The 21,910-nt window shown below is 42.4% G+C and overlaps 1 protein-coding gene across 1 annotated transcript in view; it reads left to right on the top strand.

Annotated features, from left to right (window-relative positions):
* DDX55 (DEAD-box helicase 55) overlaps positions 1–20,583 on the top strand; it is a 584,207-nt gene extending 563,624 nt beyond the window's left edge. Inside the window, exon 14 of the mRNA XM_044068554.1 lies at positions 19,719–20,583. Within this exon, the coding sequence (XP_043924489.1) occupies positions 19,719–19,865 (147 nt within the window). The 3' untranslated portion in view covers positions 19,866–20,583. The remainder of the gene's footprint in view (positions 1–19,718) is intronic.
* The last annotated feature ends 1,327 nt before the right edge of the window (positions 20,584–21,910 follow it).

The following is a 21,910-nucleotide window of genomic DNA, read 5'->3' as shown; positions in this document are numbered from 1 at the left end:
TGCCTGCGGCCCTACTCGCCCCATCGGCTGCATAAGAAATGAGCCGCATGGAGGAGTTAGTCAAAGAATTGAGGATTCCTAGCTGTGAGGCAATCTTTTCCTGAGCCCCAGTCGCCGAAGGATCCTGAACCACTTCACCTAGTTCCTTGAGAATGTCTCTCTGAAGTCTGGTAAAGTGACAAAGGTAGTTCAGCGAACGCATAGCAAAGATCGCTGAAGAAAACATTGCCGTACCTATCCATGGTCCTAGAATCCTTATTAGGAGGATGGACAGGCACAGAAGGATCAGCAAGTTCCTTCTTGGTGGCCGCCACCACCATAGCATCAACAGGGACGCCCTTAGAAAGAAACTGTTTGTCTGCAGGGGCTGTAATAAATTTGGAGGGCCTCCTAGGAACTGGTTCCACAGAATCCGGGGCTGCCCACGCCTTCCGAGCCACTACTTGCATGAGTGGGTCGAAAGGTGGAGACACCCAGGAGGTGGAGGGTCGAGATCCAAAAGCCTCCAGGTATACAGACTCATCCTCGGAGGGGTCAATGGAAGGCCAGTTCCCCCTCTGCTTAAGGAGTTCCAGGATGTCTGAAAAGGAGACATCCTCAGAGGGGGACCGTGGGGAACCCTCCGACTCATCTAAGTCGGTATCTGATGTAGTAGACTCAGGGGAGTCTGTGTGCTTCCTCTTACACGTCCTCTTACGTGGGGGTTCTGCTGCAGGATCAGGAGAAACCTCGGAAGAGGAAGTTATTCCCAATGGGGAAACCTGGGGCGATGGATCTCTGGGTCCGGGAGCAAGAGACTGGTAAGAGACATCAACAGGCACCGAAGATGGAGGAGCTAAAGGAATAGACTGTTGACCTAGCTCAGGGAGTAGGACACTCCTCATCACCTCGAAGGCTCCTCTCCCAGGGAGGCCAGAAGAATCCCTCTCCGAAGAAACAGGAATCCCCGGCCCCACCGAAAGAGAAGGCTCCAAAGCCGATGTCGGTGCCGAGCTCACCAATGCCGAAGCTCCAAGAGGGAGAGCAGGGTCGGACAAGGGTCCGATGCCACTCGCCCCCTCGGAGCCGACAAGGGAGACTCGACGACCGGATCCCTCCAAAGAAGGTCTCATGGAGGAGATCGGAGCCGAAGACGTCGGAGCCGAAAGGGGAAATATCGGCTCCGGTGCACCCACGGTCCCCGTTCCGAGAAGCTCCGGCTCCGAACTCTGAAGAAGAGTCGGAGGAGGAAGTTCAGGGGGATGAGAAATAGCAGACGTCTGTTGAGATGGGCTATGGAGCATATGGGCTAGTGCCTGTGACTTCAACAGTCTGCTTACCACCCTCTCTAAATCGTGGTCTGACAGCCTTGAAGATTGGCTCCGATGGCTCCGCTCCGAAAAAAGAGGAGATCCCGGAGCCAAACGAATCGACTCCAGGGAAGGAGACCGAGATCTCTTCCTGGATGGAGCCATCGGAGCCAACGACCCCTCGGTTCCAGATGGAGCCGAAGACTTATCTGCTCCAATACTGGATAAAGACACGTCGGCTCCGGCTGGAGCCGACAAAGTAATGGGTATCTGTGTGTCGGAGCCAGACGGCGCCGACACAACAACTTCCAAAGTGGAAAGATCGGCTCCGGCCGGAGCCGATCTCGACTCCGAAGGAGTCGCAGCCACAGCCGAAGGCTTGGAAACTACAGCCTGGGCTTTAGATGGCTTGGAGGGTTTAACCGACCCAGCCTTGGTCGGAGAACCCTCTGGCTTTAACAAGCCATGAAGAATCAATTTGTTTCTTCGTTCCTGCAGGACTCTCTGGCTAAACGAGTGACAAATGGCACAGGAGTCCTGCAGGTGTAAAGGCCCCAGGCAGTACACACAAGAAGTGTGACCGTCTGTCAGAGACATTTTCTGACAGCACGAGTCACACTTCTTGAAGCCTGAGACCTTCACTTCCTTAGACATAATAATGTCCAGAAATACACAAACACACAACAGTCACACAGTTAACCCCCAAAAAACAGACAACACACAACCTGACAGGAATTAACTGAGAGGGAGGCTTAAGGCCTGAAGAGAGGAATAAACCCTAACGTAAAGGGAGGGAATATAGGGTAGGAGATTATCTAGTAGTATAAAATATACTCAATAAATGAAAAAATAGGAGGTAAGGGAGAAAAAACCCTGACTAATCTTTACAAATTGAAGCTTTACCTGAGCTGGTAAAAAAGGAGACCTCTTCGCGAAGCAGCAAACGAGATCTGGGGTAGTTACGCCTTGCATCATGGGATATAGGGTTGCCTCGAGCTGGTAAAATGAGTTGTCGAGCTTAGCAAGTGCCGAGTCGGAGCCGAGGATCGGCTCCGAACCCATCCAGCAAGAATGAAGGCGAGTTTGACAACTTAACATGATTGCTGTTAAGCTGCTGTTTTTGATAACTCCAGAGCACAAAAGCTTTTAGCACAATGGCTCAGGTAACAGAAAATAGAAAGAGTTGTTGCTGTGTTTGGGGAGCCAGTAACAATGAAAGTAACCAGGAGATCCTGTAGAGATATTAGAAATATTTTGGAAATGTTATGAAAATCTATACGAAACAGGGCAATGTGGAAATCAAGAAAAAGTACAAACGGAAGTTTTTAACGGCATAATTAAATAAGACAGATGAGGCTCAATTAGTAACAGGATAGGAGGAGATGAGATAAAAATGGTGATGTTTAACCGATCTACAGGAAAGTGCACAGGGCTAGATGGAATTCCTGTCGAAGTTTGGAAGCTAGGAGGGAAGAAAGTGATAATGATCTGGAAGGTTTTGTTTAATAATATTTTAAAAGAAGGAGAAGCACCAGCTTTCTGGAAGAAAGCGGTGGTGGCTGTAATATCTAAAGTTGGGAAAGACCCATCAGATCCAGCTTCATAGGCCCACTTTGATTCTAAACCATGATTATAAAGTGTTCATCAGTAATGGTTAAAGTAATGGCAAAGGTGATGCCAAAACTGACAGATATAGATCAGAGTGGTTTTGCTGAAGGGAAGCATACATTTGACAATATTAATTGAGCAATGATGATCCAGAGGGAAGCAGAATGTAAGAAAATAGAACTGTTGTTTTTGGGTTTTGATGCAGAGAAAGTATTCAGCAGAGTAAGCTGGGATTTTATGAGCAGGGCAATGGAAGCATTTGTATTCCTTGATAAAATTGTAAGGTTAACTAGGAGGATATATGAGGGATCAGAGGCAAAAATTAAAGTTGGTGGGGGGGTCCTCTCTGATAAGTTCTGCTTGACCAGAAGAGCCAAGCCAGGGGGTTCCTGTTTCCCCTTTGTTATTTGCGTTATGTTTAGAACCATTAGCAAAGAAAATAAGGGACTCAGAAATTCAAGGATATAATTGGCATGGTAATCTAGAAAAGTTTATTTTATTTGTAGATGATATTTTATACCTGATAAAGCCAGTAAAGAACATTTAAATATTGTGGAACCTTCTGATGCAGTTTCAAGTCTTTACAGATATAAAATTAATGACAATAAAACAAAGGCAGTAGCTGTAAACTATGTACCCATAGCCGGCCTTAGGCATAGGCCAACTAGGCGGCTGCCTAGGGCGCCACTGTAGCAGGGGCGTTTTTCCAGTATTTATTTGGTGTAGGTAGACCAGAATGGGGGCACCAGATGGTGTGGTAGGGGGCACCATTGAGCCCTTTTGCCTAGGGCACCAGTTGACCTAAGGCCGCTCCTGTATGTACCCAGACACAAGTTGGTTCAACAATACCTATTTTTATGGGGACATGACAAAACAAAGTACTTAGGATTTAACTTGCATTTTATCTGTCTCTGGCCTAGCACTCAAGTGTGGGGTCATTTACTGCACTGTTCTAACTTGTTGATACTTGTGAACCTCTGCTTTCCTTAAAAAAAAAAAAAAAAAATCTTGCTTTTTTCCCACTTTTCTGATATTTAAAAAAGTTCAGTTACAGATTTGCTGTTCTGAACTGTTTGCAAGTTTCTTGGAGGCCATTGTTTGCTTGGGCTAAAGGGAAGTCTCTGTGTTCATCAGTGGCAGTGGTAAACATTGAGCAGCCTGCCTGCCCCTGTGGGAGTGGTTACTGCCTTGAAACTGTAGTTTTACTGGCCATTTTGGGTCAATTCCAAACTCCTTGATCTCCCTCTCTTAAAACCCTGTTTTGCGCGGTTTTGCACGTTTTTGCGCATAGCGCAACATCGGGCAGCACCGCCTAATTGGGTTTAAACTATTCCTGGCTCCACAAAGTCTGCTCTTCACTTTTTCCCTTAGAACTGCTCTATCTCTCAAATTAAACACCATATTCTCATTCTAAGGCCCCTCACTTGTCCAAATAAGTAATTTTACAAGTTAGCACTAATAAACCATAAGCACTACTTACTCTTATACTCTCTATGATTATCTTGTCCCCTATTGGTCCATTTTAATTCAGTTCCCTATATTACTCTAGCATGTCCAAAGGTCAGTCAATGGTTTCCTCTCCAGTCCAGCTGGTGAATCTGGGAAATTTGAGGCAATGTTACAACTGTCTCATGTACACAGACAACCCTCTCCTCCTCCAAACTGGTTCAAATATATGTGAGAGATGCAACTATATAGCCAAACTGGAGGCTGAGCTCTCTCATCTCAAAACTGGTGTAACCAGTCAGGAGGAGAAGGTAACCTCACACAACACATTTCCAGTATCACATAGTTCCACCACAACAGCGAACCAAACACATTAAAACACAAAAACATACTCGGAGGCTCTAAATAAAAATCTACCTAAGCAACAGAGACCTCCAAAGCAGACATCCAAGCAAACGCTACACCAAAACACGTACAACACATAGCACACAAAGTCAGTGTGCCAAGCAGTCACAGCCCTTAAGGCTGAATAACACACCTGATACTCTTGTAATAGGTGACTCTATTGTCAGACACACTGACGTCCCGCTCACCAGGCTGAATAAAGAGAAGGTCACAGTGAGCTGCCTGTCAGGTGCTAGGATCCGCCACATAACGCAAGCACTCAGGTCACTCCAAAGCAAATACAAATATGACTCAGTCATTGTACATGCTGGCATGAATGACCTGAGACGTACCTCCCTCGACTACATGAAAAGAGACATTGAGGAGCTCTCTGATCATGTAGCCCAGGCCGGTGTGACCCTGACCTTGAGCAGCATCTTACCCTCACCTAGAATGATGCCACAGTATAAAGACAAAATGATCGATTTTAACAATTGGCTAAAATTTTGGTGTCATTCAAAGGGGATCCAGTGTCTGTCAGCCTGGGATGACATGCTCGACAAGCCACGTTGCTTCGCTAGGGACGGCTTGCACTTGTCACCCCTGGGTTTTCGGATATTGGCAAAGACTTTTGCCACCCCCATAGTGCCTTTTTTAGGCAAGGCTCAAAAGTCAAACCCACCTCCATAGACAGCACAAGGAACAAGACACTAAGGGTAATGCTGCTAGACGCCAGAAGTCTTAACCTCAAGATGCACGCACTCGAAGCTCTCCTCAGTATGGAGAACATTGATATCTGTGCAGTGACAGAAACCTGGTTCAAGGCTCCAGAGAGCACCCCAGCACTACCAGGCTATACCTCATATCATGCTTTTCGGCCCCAAAACCTGGACCGAACCACAAAAGGAGGGGGAGTTTCCATATTTATCGAGGATATCCACACCTCCAGGTTAGTGGCATTGCACGAAGTATCAGAGACCATCCATGTGCAACTGACAGTGGGCAAGACTGCTTTTCAGTTTATAGCATCCTACAGGCCACCCTCTCAAAGTCAGGAATCCCACTCGGCTTTCCTGAAAACATTGGAGAACATGAAGATCTCTCCGAACACCATTATATTGGGTGACTTCAGCTACCCAAACAATAGACTGGGAGCATTACTCAAGCCCCAGCACCTTAGCCCAAAGGTTCTTGGAATTTATAAACTCAAATGCTATGGAACAACTAGTCACCACTCCCACAAGAGGGGATAACATACTAGACCTGATCATTACCAACATGGGGACTCTATGCTCCATACCAGAAGTATATCCCTCATTGGTAAGATCAGACCATAAATTAATTTCACTGGATATTCTCATCCCGACCCCACCCCCAGCCCAGAAAACCACAGTGAAAAACTTCTCAAAAGCGAACTTCAGACTTCTCAAAACCGAAGTGGAATCCTTCAAGGCCCCAGGGCCAGTGGAAACTACGGCCCAAACTGCAGAATCCTATATAAACTCATTCTACGGACATCTCCAGGAATGCATGGATCATGCTATCCCAAACAAAATCAAGACCCAATCATCCAAAGGCAGGCGGTCCAGTCTGGTGGACCCCAGCCATAAATAAACTGTACAACAGAAGGAGGAAGCTACTACATGATAGAGCAAAATCCCTAAAAGGGAAGGCATCTCTGATCAGTACTAGCAAAAAATTACGATCCCTCATAAAATCCTCCAAGGCCAGCTTCGAGAGAAAAATTACACAGGACACTAAAGACAATCATAAGGCTTTTTTCAGTTATGTTAGGAACCTGGGATGCAACTCCCAGACTTGTTCTGAGTTGATTCTAAACGACAAAAAATACACTGAACCCACAGACATCGCCAATATCCTGGCAGACAGGTTCAGTGCAAACTTCTTTACCCCCCCCCCAAAAGAGCAAGTATCTTATCCTGGCAGAGTGCAGCCTCCCAAACATCTCTGATGCTCAGGTGAAGGCCGCCCTCTCCAAAGCAAAAAAACACTGCTTCCATGGGGCCAGATGACGTCCCGGGTTGCGTCCTACATGAACGCCAAGAAGAACTAATCCCTCAAGTAAAACTGCTGTACAATCTCAGCCTCACTACAGGATATGTGCCCAAAGAATGGTGTACAGCAACAGTGGTCCCACTCCACAAAGGTGGCACCTCTACGGACCCTGGAAACTATCGCCCCATAAGCCTGACTAGCCTAGTCTGCAAGGCTATGGAGAGGATCATCATGGAACTCATAAACAAAGACATTGGGGACCTACAGACACTAGATCCTACCCAATTTGGCTTCGTCAAGGGCAGATCCTGCCTTTTGAACCTGGTCGACTTCTTCGAAACAGTCACCAAGGCCATAGATGAAGGGAAGGTAATTCACACAGCCTATCTGGACCTCGCAAAGGCATTTGACGCAATACCCCACTCTGGCATCATAGATAAGCTGTCCAGCCTAAATATAAACCCCTATGTCACAAGATGGGTCACAAACTGGCTCAAAGACAGAACCCACAGAGTCAGAGTTGCTGGAGCCATGTCAGACTCGAAACCGATCACAAGTGGTGTCCCACAAGGTTCTGTCATGGGACCTCTCTTGTTCGGTATTTACTTTTCTGAGGTACAGGCCAACGTGGGAGGACTATGGCTCATCAAGTTCGCAGATGACTGCAAACTGGGCGCCATAATCGACTCTCCAGCTGACACAAACATCCTTCAAAAAGGTCTCACAGAGACTGATAACTGGTGCCAGAGCCATGGTCTAAAGTTAAATGCCAAAAAGTGTATAGTCATACCCTTTGGCAAAAACAATGTGCCCACAAATTACCACATAGGTGGTAACCCATTAAGTACAGAGAAAGTAATTGGGGATCTGGGGAGTAACAAAAAAGAACTCCGACCAAGAACAAAAAAGAAAAACCAAGAGCTTAAGGCAAACAAACACTTCCAGGACACCACAAATTGAAGAATAAAATGTACCAAACTAAAGTGGTGGAGATTTTGGTAAAGATTTTGGCTGTCAAAAACCAGTAATCCCAAAAGATAGAAAGTGGAATCCACCAACGTCGTTGTATGCGAAAATCTTCTTTAATACAGAACCAACAGAATACAAACAAGCGCTTTCACCCAGTGGTACTGGGCTTTCTGAGGGCTACTTCGAGGCGATCTATGCCTGACATATAAAGCTATGTCCAACCCAGAATTAATGGACATGCTTTACCTCAGTAAAGCTAAATCCCTTAGAGCCACGCGCTCGAGGGACGTGAACCTCAGCACAGAAATAAATAGAACATGCTGGAGGGACAGATTCATAACCCAAAGGCTCCCTTTGCTCTGGAATAGAATTCCAATTCTTGTTAGGCAGAGCACCTCACTGACTCTCTTCAAGAAGAATCATGATGAGTGGATGGGGGCTCGTAGGTTTGTCCCGGGGATTACTTCTTTGTCACTATTAGACAGAGGCACAGTAAACTAAACTTTAAAAAGGGCACAGTATACTCAAATCAAGGGGTGGCGTAAGCCAAACACAATCGGGCTAGGCTTATAAATGCCCCAGGGCAGATAGCCTAGTATGAACCTATGGATTAAAAAGGATGTTGTGGCAGCAAATGAGATGTGGGAAGAGAGTAAACAAAAGTAATGCAAAAACTGAGAAATTGGAAGCTTTGTTTTATGGATGTGGACAGCAAGATACAAGCAGTGAAAATATTTTAGTCCCTGTACTTTTATACACAGGTCAGGCATATTTTAATCAACCAGAGAAGTTGTGTTGTAAATAGCAATTAATAAATAGTTGAACTATTTTATTTGGGAGGGGAAGAGAATAAGAGTCAAGTGGAATACGTTGATCTTTCCAGTAGAACAAGGTAGTTTGGGATTACCTGATTTGAAAGGGTATTTCAGAGCTACAATATTAAGGCTCCTATAAGTAACACAAGCAGAAAGCTATAATTCAAAGTGGAAAAGGATTGATGATGGTTTCATTACAGAACAAGAAGAGGTGCACTTGCAGAGTGCTAAAGAGAAAATAAGGGACTACCTCAGTAGTATTCATGCATTTAGAAAAATTGCTGTTAAACAATTTTTTTTTTTTTTTTTTTTTTTTATAATAACGCCAGAGCACAAAAGCCTTTAGCACAGTAGAAAGGGCTATCGCCAAGCTTAGGGAGTCTGTAATGAAAATAACTAGAGATCCTGTAGTGATGTTAGAAATATTTTGGAAATTCAGGGGGAGAGCTCAAGAAACAAGGAAAGACTGGGATTTCGGATGCAAATCCTTGAGGAAAATAACAATAACCATACAGAATATTGTAATCAAAGTGTTCTATGAACTAAGCCAACACAGGAATAGAAAAAGAAGATTCTGCCAGTAGGAATGACTAAAGTTAGGGATTCCGAGAAGCAAGAGGAGGCTAGAATTTACTGGAGAAAACTGTCAGAGGAATCAGGAGATTGGGAACAAATAATTAGAGAGGGAAAAGTAATAGAAACAGAAGAGGCCAAGAATTGATTTAGACAGCAGGTTTCAGATTGTCTTCCCTATCAAGGATTGATATCAGAGTAATATTGCATGATAACTATAGGAATCAATCAAAAGAGGTTAGAAAGGATTGGGAAAGAGATACTGGAAAATTAGTTCCTAAAGAGACAATGGGAGATGCATGTATGCCTCCCAAATATGTAATAAAGTCTGGAATATTTAGGATCTTTGCTTGGAAGTGTTTGCATAGGTATTTTATACCCCACACAGACTCCAAATAATTTTTACTGAGGTGGATTGCAAATGTTGGAGGTGTGATGGGGAGAAAAGTGGTAATTGGTAGAATATTTTAGGAGTTTAATAAGCTAGCAGATTTAAAGATTCCCTGCAGACTACTGTCAGAAATATTGGATGAGCAGATTGGTGTAACTAAGAAAATTATTTTTTGAGCTTTGATACAGAATCAGAATTGCATAGACATAGTATGGCCTTGCTGAGTTTAATTCTGGTTGTTGCCAAGAAACAATTACTAGAAAATGGAAATCAAAATCTAAACCAACTGTACTAGAAGTAGTGAGTATTGTAACAGAGATAAAAGAACTGGAAGTGGGATCTTTGGAAAAGGGTGGGAGCAAATTACATAGAAAAGGGTAATTGTGGGAACAATGCATGCAGAATAATGTTTTGGAGGAGGAATAATATTAAGGGAAGGCAGGAATTGAATGAGCTATGAAATGTCTGACTGGCAATGACTGTAGAGATTATAAGTGAAGTATACTGTTTGCAAATGATAATATGGCAATATGGTTTTGTTTCATTTGTATAAATGTATGATTGCCTATATCATAAGTGATGATTCAATAAAGATGTTTCTTGTAAAAAAAAAAAAAAAAATTAAAAGAAAAAATCTCACAATTCTACTGCAGCTTTCTTCAGCCTGTATTCTGTTACCTATTTATTTTGCAGCATTGACAAGATTTCTGTGTTCTTCATTGTTGCATTATTTTTAACATCTGTGACTTTTCCCACAGAGGTCCTGTTCATTCAGCCAGCATTCTAAAGCTCAGGAACACCACTCACCCACCCCCAGAGTTACCAGATTTGTAAAGGGGACAGGTAGGGACCAAAAAAAAAATGAAGGTCCTTCATGGTAAGTGAAGACAAAAAAAAAAGATCTTTAATGCAGAACATCAGGTAGTTCCACAAACAGCAGTAGCTCCTTTTTGTGATTTTTGATCGGACCATATGCTGGTATATGAGCCAATAAAAAATCGCACAGTGGAGCCTGTTCTGTTCAATGCGGAACATCAGGCAGTTCCGCATTAAACAGAAGTAGCTCCGTTTTGTGATTTTCGATTGGCCCCTATGCTGGTATACGAGCCAGTAAAAAATCTCACAGTGGAGCCTCTTCTGTTCAATGCGAAACATCAGGCAGTTCCACATTAAACAGAAGTGGCTCTGCTTTGCGATTTTTTTTTTTGATTGGCTCATATACCGGCATATGGGCCTCTCAAAAAAAAAAAAAAAAACAAAGCGGTGACTGTTTTGCCAGGATTTTAACTGGCAGTGTGGGACTCGGGATTGGGCTGCTGATCCTAGGACAGTCCCACTCAAATAGGGACGTCTAGCAACCCTGACACCCCCCCACCACCACAGGAGCCATGCTTCCTCTGTAGGCACAAAGATGCTTACTGGGTTTTCTTAAGCTTCAACATATTTTTTACTTGCAAATACTCCACAAAGCCACAGCGCCTGAACATTCTTTATATCCAGAAGTCTGTACTGTGTCATATCCTTGAAATGCGTATGAAGTTGTTCTCTTTGCATCTCACATAAAATAGAACATCAGTGAAACATAATTTCAGCACATGCTCCTTACACAAATCTAATACAGTAAATCTTCATAAATTTCCATTAACTTTTATGCTGATGCCAATTCACTTATACTTGCTTTTACCTTTTTTACTTGATTAGGTTTAGAATGTATTTTATACTTTATTTTCCTTAATTTAACTGTCTCCTGTGAATACTCCTCTTGTCTCATGCTCACCACCTTCAGTCACTTCTTTCCCTCCTCAGAAGTTATGTTAAATCTGTAATTTGTTTCCATATTTTATGAATACCCCACACCATTTCAAATTAATGTCATGTACAGTTTCTTTGTGCACATCAGCATTATTCACATCAGATAAAACATATCCAGTTTCAGATATTTCTGCATTACTGTCTTCCTCTCCCAGTATTTTCATTCTCATTTCAACAGTTTTGCATTGCTAAGTAGTATGTCCTTTTTCTCAAATATCACAGCTTTGACTTAGGTGATCAAAGTTGCCGCAAAAGAAGCAAGACCCTGTTTGCCCTACATTATTTAACATTTGTATGCATCACATTAACAAATATTGTGTATGAGAAATGGTGTATAATTCCACTTAACTACTTCTGAGAAAAGTAAGCTTGTAAATCCACCTTTGCTTATTTTGCCGCCTTGAATTGTACATTCATTTTATTTTTACTGTTAGACGCTCACTCCATTAAACAAGCCCCCCCCCCCCCCCGAGTCAAACATAAACAATATTTTTGTCTGCCATAACTGTTGTCTTGATTGTAATTTCACAAAATCACAGAGAGCCAGAATAACTTGAGTTTATTTTACACACTGTGCCTCAAACGTAAAGGTACAGTAAGCTTGCCCCAAATATATCTGTTTATATTTTTATATGCTGTAAAAAATGGTTTACGAGATGACACAGACTGTGGCACTTTGACATTGGAAGTATTACCACTGTTGCATATTGTTTTATTGTTTTTTATGCAGTACCAGCTGCCTTTTCCATTAGCATGGACTTCATCCCTCTGAGTATCATTCTAGACAGTGTTTGACCCTTTTAGACAATTCAGTCATATATTTCGCATCTTAACTTGAAATTGAGAATTCCTCATCCTGGTTTAAATTTTCTCAACTATATTTGTCTATTCATGTTTTCAACCATCTCTCATTTGCTCTTCCATTGTTAACTTAACCAGTGCATTGTCACCCAGCTCTATATAAGTAACAGTAGTTTCAAGCATCTTGAGATTCCATTTCAGTTTCAGCTATATATGCAGAAATAAACATGCTTAAAACAACCACCCCTCCACAAACACCAGTAGCCTCTTCCTCTGCTATTACCACTTTCCTTTTCCAGTAGCCTATTTGCTGAAAGTCAGGAGACATTCAGAAGCGTAGGGGAGTCCAGGTTGAATGGGACTAATGCAGTCAACAAAAGTTAATATGACAGACCATTAAGTAAGTGCTGTATATCTGATGTTCTTCGTTCCACATTGCTGCAGTCCTTACTATTGGGTAGTCCGCTGTCCAGTCGGCCCGAATACCAGAGTATATGGCTGACGTCGGTCAGGGCGCATTAGACTGACGTCAGTACGTCAGGGTACTAATGCGCATGACCGACGTCATATCCTCAGTCTTTTTTGCCGCATGGTCCGATGCAGAAGCAGTTTTGCGAGTGCAGGTTGGCGTTCTGAAATATTTCCGAAACCGGAGTTTCAGACCGAATCAGAGTTGGCTAAGTACCCCGTTGGGGAACATTTTGGTTTTTTCTTGCCTCAGTATTTAACCGGATGTCAGAAAAAGTGAATAACTGTATTTCTTGTGGGAAACAGATACCTCATAGGGATTACCATACCTTGTGTATACCTTGTTTAGGGCCTGAGCACGGCGTTGTTGGATGCGCTCTTGTGCTCGGTTTAATAAACGCACTATTAAGAGACGGTTAGACTGTGCTAGGTTAGTGTTTGGGAAGCGTTGCAATTATAAAATGCCGTCGGATGCTCCGACGCCCGCTTGTCCAAGAAGCGCAAGGACAAAACAGCGAAGCCTAGGGTTGATGAACCGGCAGTCCCAGACGTCGGTTCTTTAGAAGGCTCAGTGGAGCCAGAGGTTTTGCCAGGAGTTTCTATGGAGTCTCAGGCAGAGACTTTACTGTTACAGGATGTGCCTTCTCAGGAGGTAGGCCAGGCTGAGGGGGCTTCTCAGGTAACTGTTCTTCCCTCTCTTCCCAAGGTAGTTAGAGCCTCTCCTTCTGTTGCCAAAACTTCTTTGAGAGGTAGGCCAAGTTCAGCTTCAGTGGGGGCTTCTCCTAGCCTTGCAGGTTCTGTGCCTAAGAAACATATGCTTAAAATGGCAGAAGATTTGATTACTATGATTAGAGGTTCTATGCCCCCTCCTGATAAGAGGCCTAGGGTGGAACCGGAGTTTGATTGTTTTGAACACTGTTCAGAGGCTTCTGAGTCTTCTGCGGAAGATTTGCAGGAGTATCCTCCTTATTCTGATTCTGATGTGGATGATTCCACTCCTACAGCTTCTCCTCCTGAGGATTTCTCATTTTCAGAGACTCTGCATTCCATGAGGGAGCACTTTAAATGGGAAGGCCAGGATTACTCTGATTCCAGGAAAAGGCTTAGGGAATTCTTGTTTTTGCCCCAGCATAGGCCCTTAGCTATACCTCCTGTGTTGAATGTGGTGGAAGATGTATTTGCAGCGTCTTCCCTGAACCCTGATTCTTTGCCTCCTGCTCCTGTTAAACCTGATAGGTACTATAGGGTGCCTGAAGCTCATAAGTATCTTTTAAGAGTCCTAGGGCAGACCCGGAAACTGTTTCTCAGGGACCTAAAGGTGTTAAGGCCTCTGTGGTTAAAAACCCTGTTCCCACTGATAAAGAGGCAAGGGCTTTGGATAGATGGGGAAAGAAAGTGTATACTTCTTCCACTTTAGCCATGAGGCGTTGAATTGTCAGTTTCACATGCTTAAATTTCAAAATTATCTCCTTTCACAACTGAAATCTAAGGTGGATGCTTTGGCGGAAGGTATTGAGTGTAAAGAGTTGCTGGATTTAGTTCATGTGTCTGAACAAGTGGGTAAGCATTCTTTGCAATGTGGTTTTGATGCTGTACAGGCCTCCTCGAGGGTGGCTGCCACTAGCTCTGTTCTTCGCAGGCATGCCTGGTTGAGGGATCAGAATTTAGCTGAGCATGTTAAGACAAGGATTTTGGATGCTCCTTTACAGTCTGATGTGTTGTTTGGTTCGCCTGTGGAAGCAGTTTTAAAGAAAATGGAGGACAAAGCTAAGTCTATGCAAACTGTTAAAGATTTTTGCAGGTACAGCCACGAAGTTTAGTAGAAATTGGCCTACTAAGGGATGGACATATCCTGCTTATGATTCCCAGTCTAGGGGTAGGTCTAGACGTGGTAGGGGCAGAGCTCAAGGTTCTTTTAGGCCTAGAACAGGAGTTCACCTGCTCAGACTTCTGGTGAGGGCAGGGGTCAGTCCTTTCGCAAACAGACCCAATGACCTGCCTTTTCAGCTGCCAGTAGATTCTCGTCTGGCAGCTCCTTTGGGAGGAAGACTGTCTCTTTTCAAGGAAAATTGGGATTTAATTACTCAAGACAGATGGGTGTTGGATATCATTCACCACGGTTACAGGTTTTATTTCCATACCTTGCCCCTTTCAAAGGCATGCCAGGCGTTCCTCCGCCACAAAGGAAAGAGGCTCACAAGCAAATTTCTCAGTTACTCCAAATAGGGGCCATTCAGCCAGTCCCTGTATCAGAAAGGGGCCTAGGATTTTATTCTCGCCTGTTCCTAGTACCAAAGAAGGGGAACACGTGGAGACCAATTTTGGATTTATCTATCCTCAACACTTATCTGGACATTCCCAAGTTCAAGATGTTGACGTTACAACAGCTTTTACCTCTGCTGGGCAAAGATCACTGGATGGTAACTTTAGATCTCAAGGAAGCTTACCTTCATGTGCCTATAAGACTGAGTTGCAGGAAGTATCTGCGTTTTCGAGCTGGAAATTCTCATTATCAGTTCTCTGCATTGCCCTTTGGCTTATCTACTGCCCAGAGTATTCACAAAGGTTCTGGCTCCAGTGATAGCTTACTTCAGGCTAAAAGGAATTCAAATCTATCCTTACTTGGACGACTGCCTGATTCTGGCTCAAGAAAAGGAAGACCTTCTACAGCATCTGGAATATGTTATAGCAGTGCTAAGATGCCTAGGGTATTCTGTGAGCGAAATAAAGTCCAGTCTAGTACCCTCTCAAGACATGTGCTTTCTGGGTGTGAGACTGAATACAGCAGCCCAGATGGCCTTTTTAACCCGGACAAACAAAAGAGTCTATCACTTTACTTCCATCAACTATCTCATCAGTCCGTGCTGACTGCAAGGACAGTCCTTCAAGCATTAGGGTTCATGGCATCTTGTATTCTGGTGCTTCCCAATGCCAAACTGCATATGAGGAAGCTACAATGGTATCTCAAAATGTATGGACACAGCACTGCCAGGATTTGGACACTGTCATTCAAATAATACCTTGCCTTCAAAAAGAATTTTTGTGGTGGGCTCAGGAATGTCACCTAAACAAGGGACTCTCTGTGACCCGGCCAGAGGCGAGTCAGATTTTAACGACAGATGCCTCGGACATTGCTTGGGGAGCTCATCTGAATGGAAAGTGGATACAAGACAAGTGGCCTGCCAGACTACAGCATCTACATATCAACATGAAGGAGATGTTAGCAGTCCAGTTTGCATTAATGGCTTTCAAGGAGTTACTTCTTCCAGGGCAGGTGTTGATTCTAACAGACAACACAACTGTCATGTGGTACATCAACAAGCAAGGGGGAACACATTCTTATCCTCTATGCAGGCAAGCAATGATTTTATGGGAGACTGCGCTAAGCTTGCAACTAACTCTTCAGGCAAGGTTTCTGCCGGAGCACAGAACTCCTTAGCAGATGTGTTAAGCAGACAAATCATGGATCCCCACAGTGGAAACTGGATCTTCATGTATTTCAGAAATTGACAGTGTCATGGGGAACTCCAGACATAGATCTGTTCGCTTCTCCACTAAACCACCAGCTGCCAAAGTTTTGCACAAAGGGGTTTCATCACACAGCTTGGAAAGTGGATGCTCTGTCTTTCAGTTGGAAAAACCTTCATGTGTATGCCTTTCCACCACTGCCTCTTCTTCCAAAGGTGCTATTAAAAGTCAGACAAGACAAGCCAAGGATGATTTTGATAGCTCCAGATTGGCCTCGGCAACATTGGTACCCACTACTAAGGAGTCTGGTAAGGAAGCCTCCATGGCCTTTACCTTTGATTCCTCATCTGTTATCTCAGAAGGACGGTCATCTGCTCAATGTCAAGCTTCAATCTCTTCATCTAACAGCCTGGCATATTCTGTGTTGAAACACAGCAGGTCTCAACTTCCTCAACAAGTTTTAAATGTGATTATGGAAGCTAGAAGACCTAGTACAAGGAAAGTGTCATGAGAAAAATGGAAGAGATTTTTATTTTGGAGTACAGCAAAGAATTTGGAGATTTCTGAGCCTAATTTGAGTGTGGCTCTTCAATATCTTACTGAGTTATTGGACAAAGGTTTGTCCTTCTCTTCCATTAAGATTCATGCTGCAGCAATTTCAGCTCACTATGATTGTGACCCACCATTGTTTTCGCATCCTTTGTTCAAGCAATTTCTTAGAGGGGCAAAGAATATAAGACCCCCACGTAGAGCTCCTACTCCTGCTTGGGATCTCAATTTTGTGTTGGAAAAACTTACTCTACAACCTTTTGAGCCTGCGGCTACTGCTGAATTGAAATACTTGTCATGGAAGACTGCTTTTCTGTTGGCTATTACTTCTGCAAGAAGGGTGTCTGAGTTGCAGGCCCTTATGGCAGTAGAGCCCTTTTGATTTTCCATAAGGATAGGGTATCATTACGTACTAATCCTTCCTTTATGCCTAAGGTGGTTTCTAGTGTGGCTTTAAACCAAACCATTCATTTGCCTACTTTTTATGCAGACCCCCAAAATAAAGAGGAAAAGATTTTGCACACTTTAGATGTACACAGGCAATTGCGTTATTATTTAAGCAGGACTAAGGATTTTAGGCAGTCTCAGCAGTTGTTTGTTTCTTTTGCTTTGAGTTCACAGGGCAAGCCTGTGTCAAAACAAACTATTTCTAGGTGGATTGGGTTTTGCATTGCATTTTGTTATTCCCATCATGGCAAGGAGATTCCAGCTGGGATTAGGCCTCATTCCACTAGGGCTACTGCCACTTCAACAGCATTTCTAAGGGGGTGGCAACTAAGGATATTTTGGAGGCAGCTACTTGGAGTTCAGTGCATACTTTCTCTAAGCATTATCACCTTCCTATCTACTCTAAGTCTAGGGCTGGTTTTGCCACAGCTGTTTTGCAAGGCATGTTGTCAGCTCCTACTTCTTTATGATTTGCCAGCCTCCCTTACCTCTGCTTTGGGATTCTACCCAATAGTAAGGACTGCAGCAATGTGGAACGAAGAACATAGTACAGTTTTGTACCTACCATAAATGTAGATGTTCGAGGATACACATTGCTGCAGTCCAATTTACCTCCCTCCTTCCCCTCTGTGTTTAGGGGTGGTTGTGTAGGTGAGGTTATCTGCTGATATTTTTGTATATATTATTGTATATATTGTACATATTTTTGGTGTAGGTATTTTGGGCCTTGTCTTTTTAGGGTCTTCTGACATCTGGGGCAAGAAAAGACTGAGGATATGACGTCGGTCATGCGCATTAGTACCCTGACGTACTGACGTCAGTCTAATGCGCCCTGACCGACGTCAGCCATATACTCTGGTATTCGGGCCGACTGGACAGCGGACTACCCAATAGTAAGGACTGCAGCAATGTGTATCCTCGAACATCTACATTTATGGTAGGTACAAAACTGTACTTTTCCCTTCTGTGCAGTCAGAACTATAAAATTGTTTTGCACAGACATGGTACAGTGTATACATTTAGTCTGAATGTCTCTTGGTGCAATTTAGTTTTTGTTGTAAGGGATACATTATATTGTGGTTTAGTTGGAAACTAATTTTATTGCACTGTTCTAGCCTGATCTGTCATTTCATCCATGAAATTGTATCTGATGTGAAGTAAGTCCACCTGAAGTTTGGAGTTCACTAGGGATTAAACCGGATGAAATTGAACTGGTTGGAATTTGCATGTGTGTAGAGCCTTGTGGGAAGTTTTCATGACTGTGTTCTAGTGCCAACAATCCTTACTGATTTGATTAAAATGACAGGTCTTTGTATTGGCCTAAAATAAAGAAATTGCTTTTGATCATTACGCAAACGTGTAGGAAGGAGAGGAACTACAGCAGAGTTTCAGAAATGGTACTAGACATTTGAAGACAGAAGACGGACATTTTTTGCAATGATAGGCCACCACTCTTAAATGTTTGTTAGCCTTAGTTCTTCTTTCATTACGATTGCTTATTCTGCCATCTGCCACTGATATTCTGTTGGAGAAACTGAAACCAAAGTATGCGTTTAGATCCTGAATTCTGGCCTTAAAGGTAATATCAAAACCGCCTGTGAATCTTTTAGGTTTTTAGAGGGGGCGACTGTATTTAGCCTTCCTCTGTCAATATTAAACAGTCTCTTTTAACCTATCTAGATAGGGGAAAAAAATCATATTTTCTGTGATGATGTAAATAATGTTGGCAGAAATAATTGCTTATGTTGATTGTATTTTAACTGTTATACCAGCTGGTGTCTTTCATAGAGCTGCTAAGAATTCTCCATTTATTATTTTTGTATCTAAGAAATGGGAATTGGAAGGGGGTTGATAGCATATGATGTTATACTTGATTTTTTATGCTGTGACAGTTTTGTCCCAAGTATTTGTAAAAGAATTGTAGAGTTTTAAGAACTATAAGCCACAACTGTCACATCACAAACTCTAGCACATAGTTTCATTTCATTTCAGGAATGTTGGTAGCCTTGTCATTTTTTCCTGTAGGTAAAATAGTACTGCTTGACATGCTGGTAACTTTTATGTTTCTTCTATGCTCCCACCCCCAAGCTCCCATGTATTTCTGCATAGGTTCATAAGATGGTACTAGGCTATTGGCACAGAGGCCCTTATAAGCCTAGCTAAGAATTTCACCCATGTTCCCACAAAGTCAACACCTGTTTCCCCTGTCCAGCAGGGACACAGATGGGATTCCAGGGGTGTATTTAATGTTTCCCAACCAGTCATCCAGGTTTCTCTTAAAGAGGGCTAGTGATGTACTCTGCTTGACATGGAGAAGGGAGCCTATTCTACAGATGGGGGAGTCTTTGGGACAAAAATCTATCCCACCAACAAGTTCTGTTAATGTTTCAGCAGTGGCAGCTGGTGTGCTTTATCAATGGTCTCTGTCTCTTTTCTGCAGACAGCTATTTTTTGTAGTACTGTTTTTTTTTTTTTTTGGAGGGAGTTCTCTTGCAAGATATTATGGTTGTTCAGGGGGATGACTGCCCCTTTACAAAATGTATTACAGAAAATACACTTGTAAAAGACAATATTACATGCATGTTTGGCCTGGATTTTGTAGATTTATTTGTTTATTATATACTTATCATTTCTTCATGCAGTTATTTTAATATTTTATTCCTATCCATTTTCTGTTTTCAGGAGTGTGATAAGGATGATGACAGTGATCTGGATGAACTGCTTAAAGATACCAGACTGTTAAAAAAGCTGAAGAGGGGTAAAATCAGTGAAGAGGACTTTGAAAAGCAGGTGATGAGTGGCCACAGATTAGAACAGTTGGCAGTGTAAAGAAGTGTACTAAGAAAGCAGTGCTCAACATTCTGAAGTCTTCAGCGTGCTTTAGATGATGGCAGATATAATGACTAAAAGTCATACCAGAATGTCTCATGACTGAGCACTATTACACATCTTAGCTTTGAGTGTAACCATGCTTGGTGTCCTTCTGATGAGCCAATGATTTAGCCACCATGGGATTTGTCATCTTCAAATAGTACAGAACTTCAAGTCACAATTTCACGTGCCATTGAGCAAGCTGAAACATCCTAAAACCAGCTAGTTCTACTACCAGAAAAGTATGAATTATGGGGCAGTGCTGCACATTGAGTTGGAGGAGTTACTTAAAACTGACTGTAAAGCTAAACACATAATGGCTAACTGGTTTAATTTGAGTTGTCAGCATAATTTAAGCTACCTGTAGTGAGGTATGTAGATTTATGATGTGGTGTAGCTTTGATGATAACACTTACAGTTTGACTGATTCTTCCTGCTGAGAGAGAGGATGTACTTTGCAGTCATCCATTTTGATATTCCACTGTCCAGGAATGTCTACCAGACATTTTATTAGTTGATTAAATACAATAACTTTTTATTAAATTTTCTAAGACGACAATATGAACTTTTTTCCATAGTATACCAGTATTTTTCTTTAATTAGTGTCTTGTTGCTCTCTGTATAAAGTTCCGTGCTCATTCTGTTATGTAAGTAAAGAAATTATTCATACCGGGAATTTAATTTGTTCTCCATGCTTGAGAAATGCAGTGATACCTTTAACTCTGGATAATGTTGCCCTGTGGGGAGAAATACATGTTAGGAACACTAATTTATAGTTACCAAAATGCAGTTCCATTTTCATGAGATGACATTCTAAGAGTTGTATCCAACCTGTGACTCCATTATTTTTTTTTATCTGTTGCTTGTATGTGTACATCCATCCTGTACATCTTGGGAGATTGTGGCTTAACAGAGTGCGAGTGGCTGGTTTAGTGTTTGCAAAGTGTAAACATATTTTTCATTGAAGAATGAATTAATGATTATTTACCTCCCCAGTTTGGATCTTCAGTCAATCATCAGCTATGGGGAAGGAAGGCATTACTATTCTGGGGCTGATGTAATTCAACTGTGAATTTAATTTAGTTCAGCAGGGAGCCATATTCAAGAAAGGACAGATTAAAGGCAGTTTTTTTGAGTAATAGCAAGATTCTCAAAACGTTCAGATCTCGTACAGAAAATATGATTTTGCACTGTATTTGTTTTGTCAGCATGCTATCCCTGCCTCCTAAATGTTAAGGCTTCTGACCATGACATGAGGTCACCACATCAACAAGGAAACTTCTTGTACATTCTGAAGCAGGGGATGGAACACGTCAATACCAGATGCCGTTTGCTTTTATTTAGCAAAAAAATAGACTAAACAGACATTTTATATTGAAGGTAACAGTCTCATGAAAAAAAAGAAATAACTTAAGAAAAATAAAACCTAAATCATTATTTCAACATCATTGCAGTGAATATTATTTTTAGTGCATTATAAAATAGTGTAGCTGGGAAGCTATAACCTGGTGAGAGAGTACCCAATAGCAGGGAAAGCAGTGGCAGTCACTAAATGCAAGCAGTGAGTAGACATATCTGGTGACCTTAAAATAAACATGCATTGTGTGAAGACAGCCCTATCTGGTCATATATTAGAATGTTAGCATAGAATATGTCCTGTTAAAAACAAGTGCAGACAAGTTGGCAAGACCTCCATGTATAATGTGTGCATTTCTAGAGAGAGTCAGGAGTAGCCATATAAAGAGGGACTAGAAAAAATATTTCTAAAAGCAATCTTGAAGTGGGGAGGGGGTTGATAAGGATTTTTTTTCTTAGTACTTGATGATCCATTGAGTCCAGGTGGGTGCCATCTTTAAAAAAATATATAAATGACAGAACATTATTTGACAATAAAAGTTAGATAGTTCAGGAGAGGTACAAGGAAATGTTTACACAGAAAGATAACTAGATACTTAGAACAACGTTCTGAAATGTGTGTAGTAGGATCAGAAAGTGCCAGAATT

This window comes from Protopterus annectens, chromosome 4.part0 (assembly GCF_019279795.1).
Source record: "Protopterus annectens isolate FY-2018-M chromosome 4.part0, PAN1.0, whole genome shotgun sequence".
NCBI lineage: Eukaryota > Metazoa > Chordata > Ceratodontiformes > Protopteridae > Protopterus > Protopterus annectens.
Note: the sequence above shows the minus strand (reverse complement) of the source record. Positions and strands in the feature narration are given on the sequence as shown.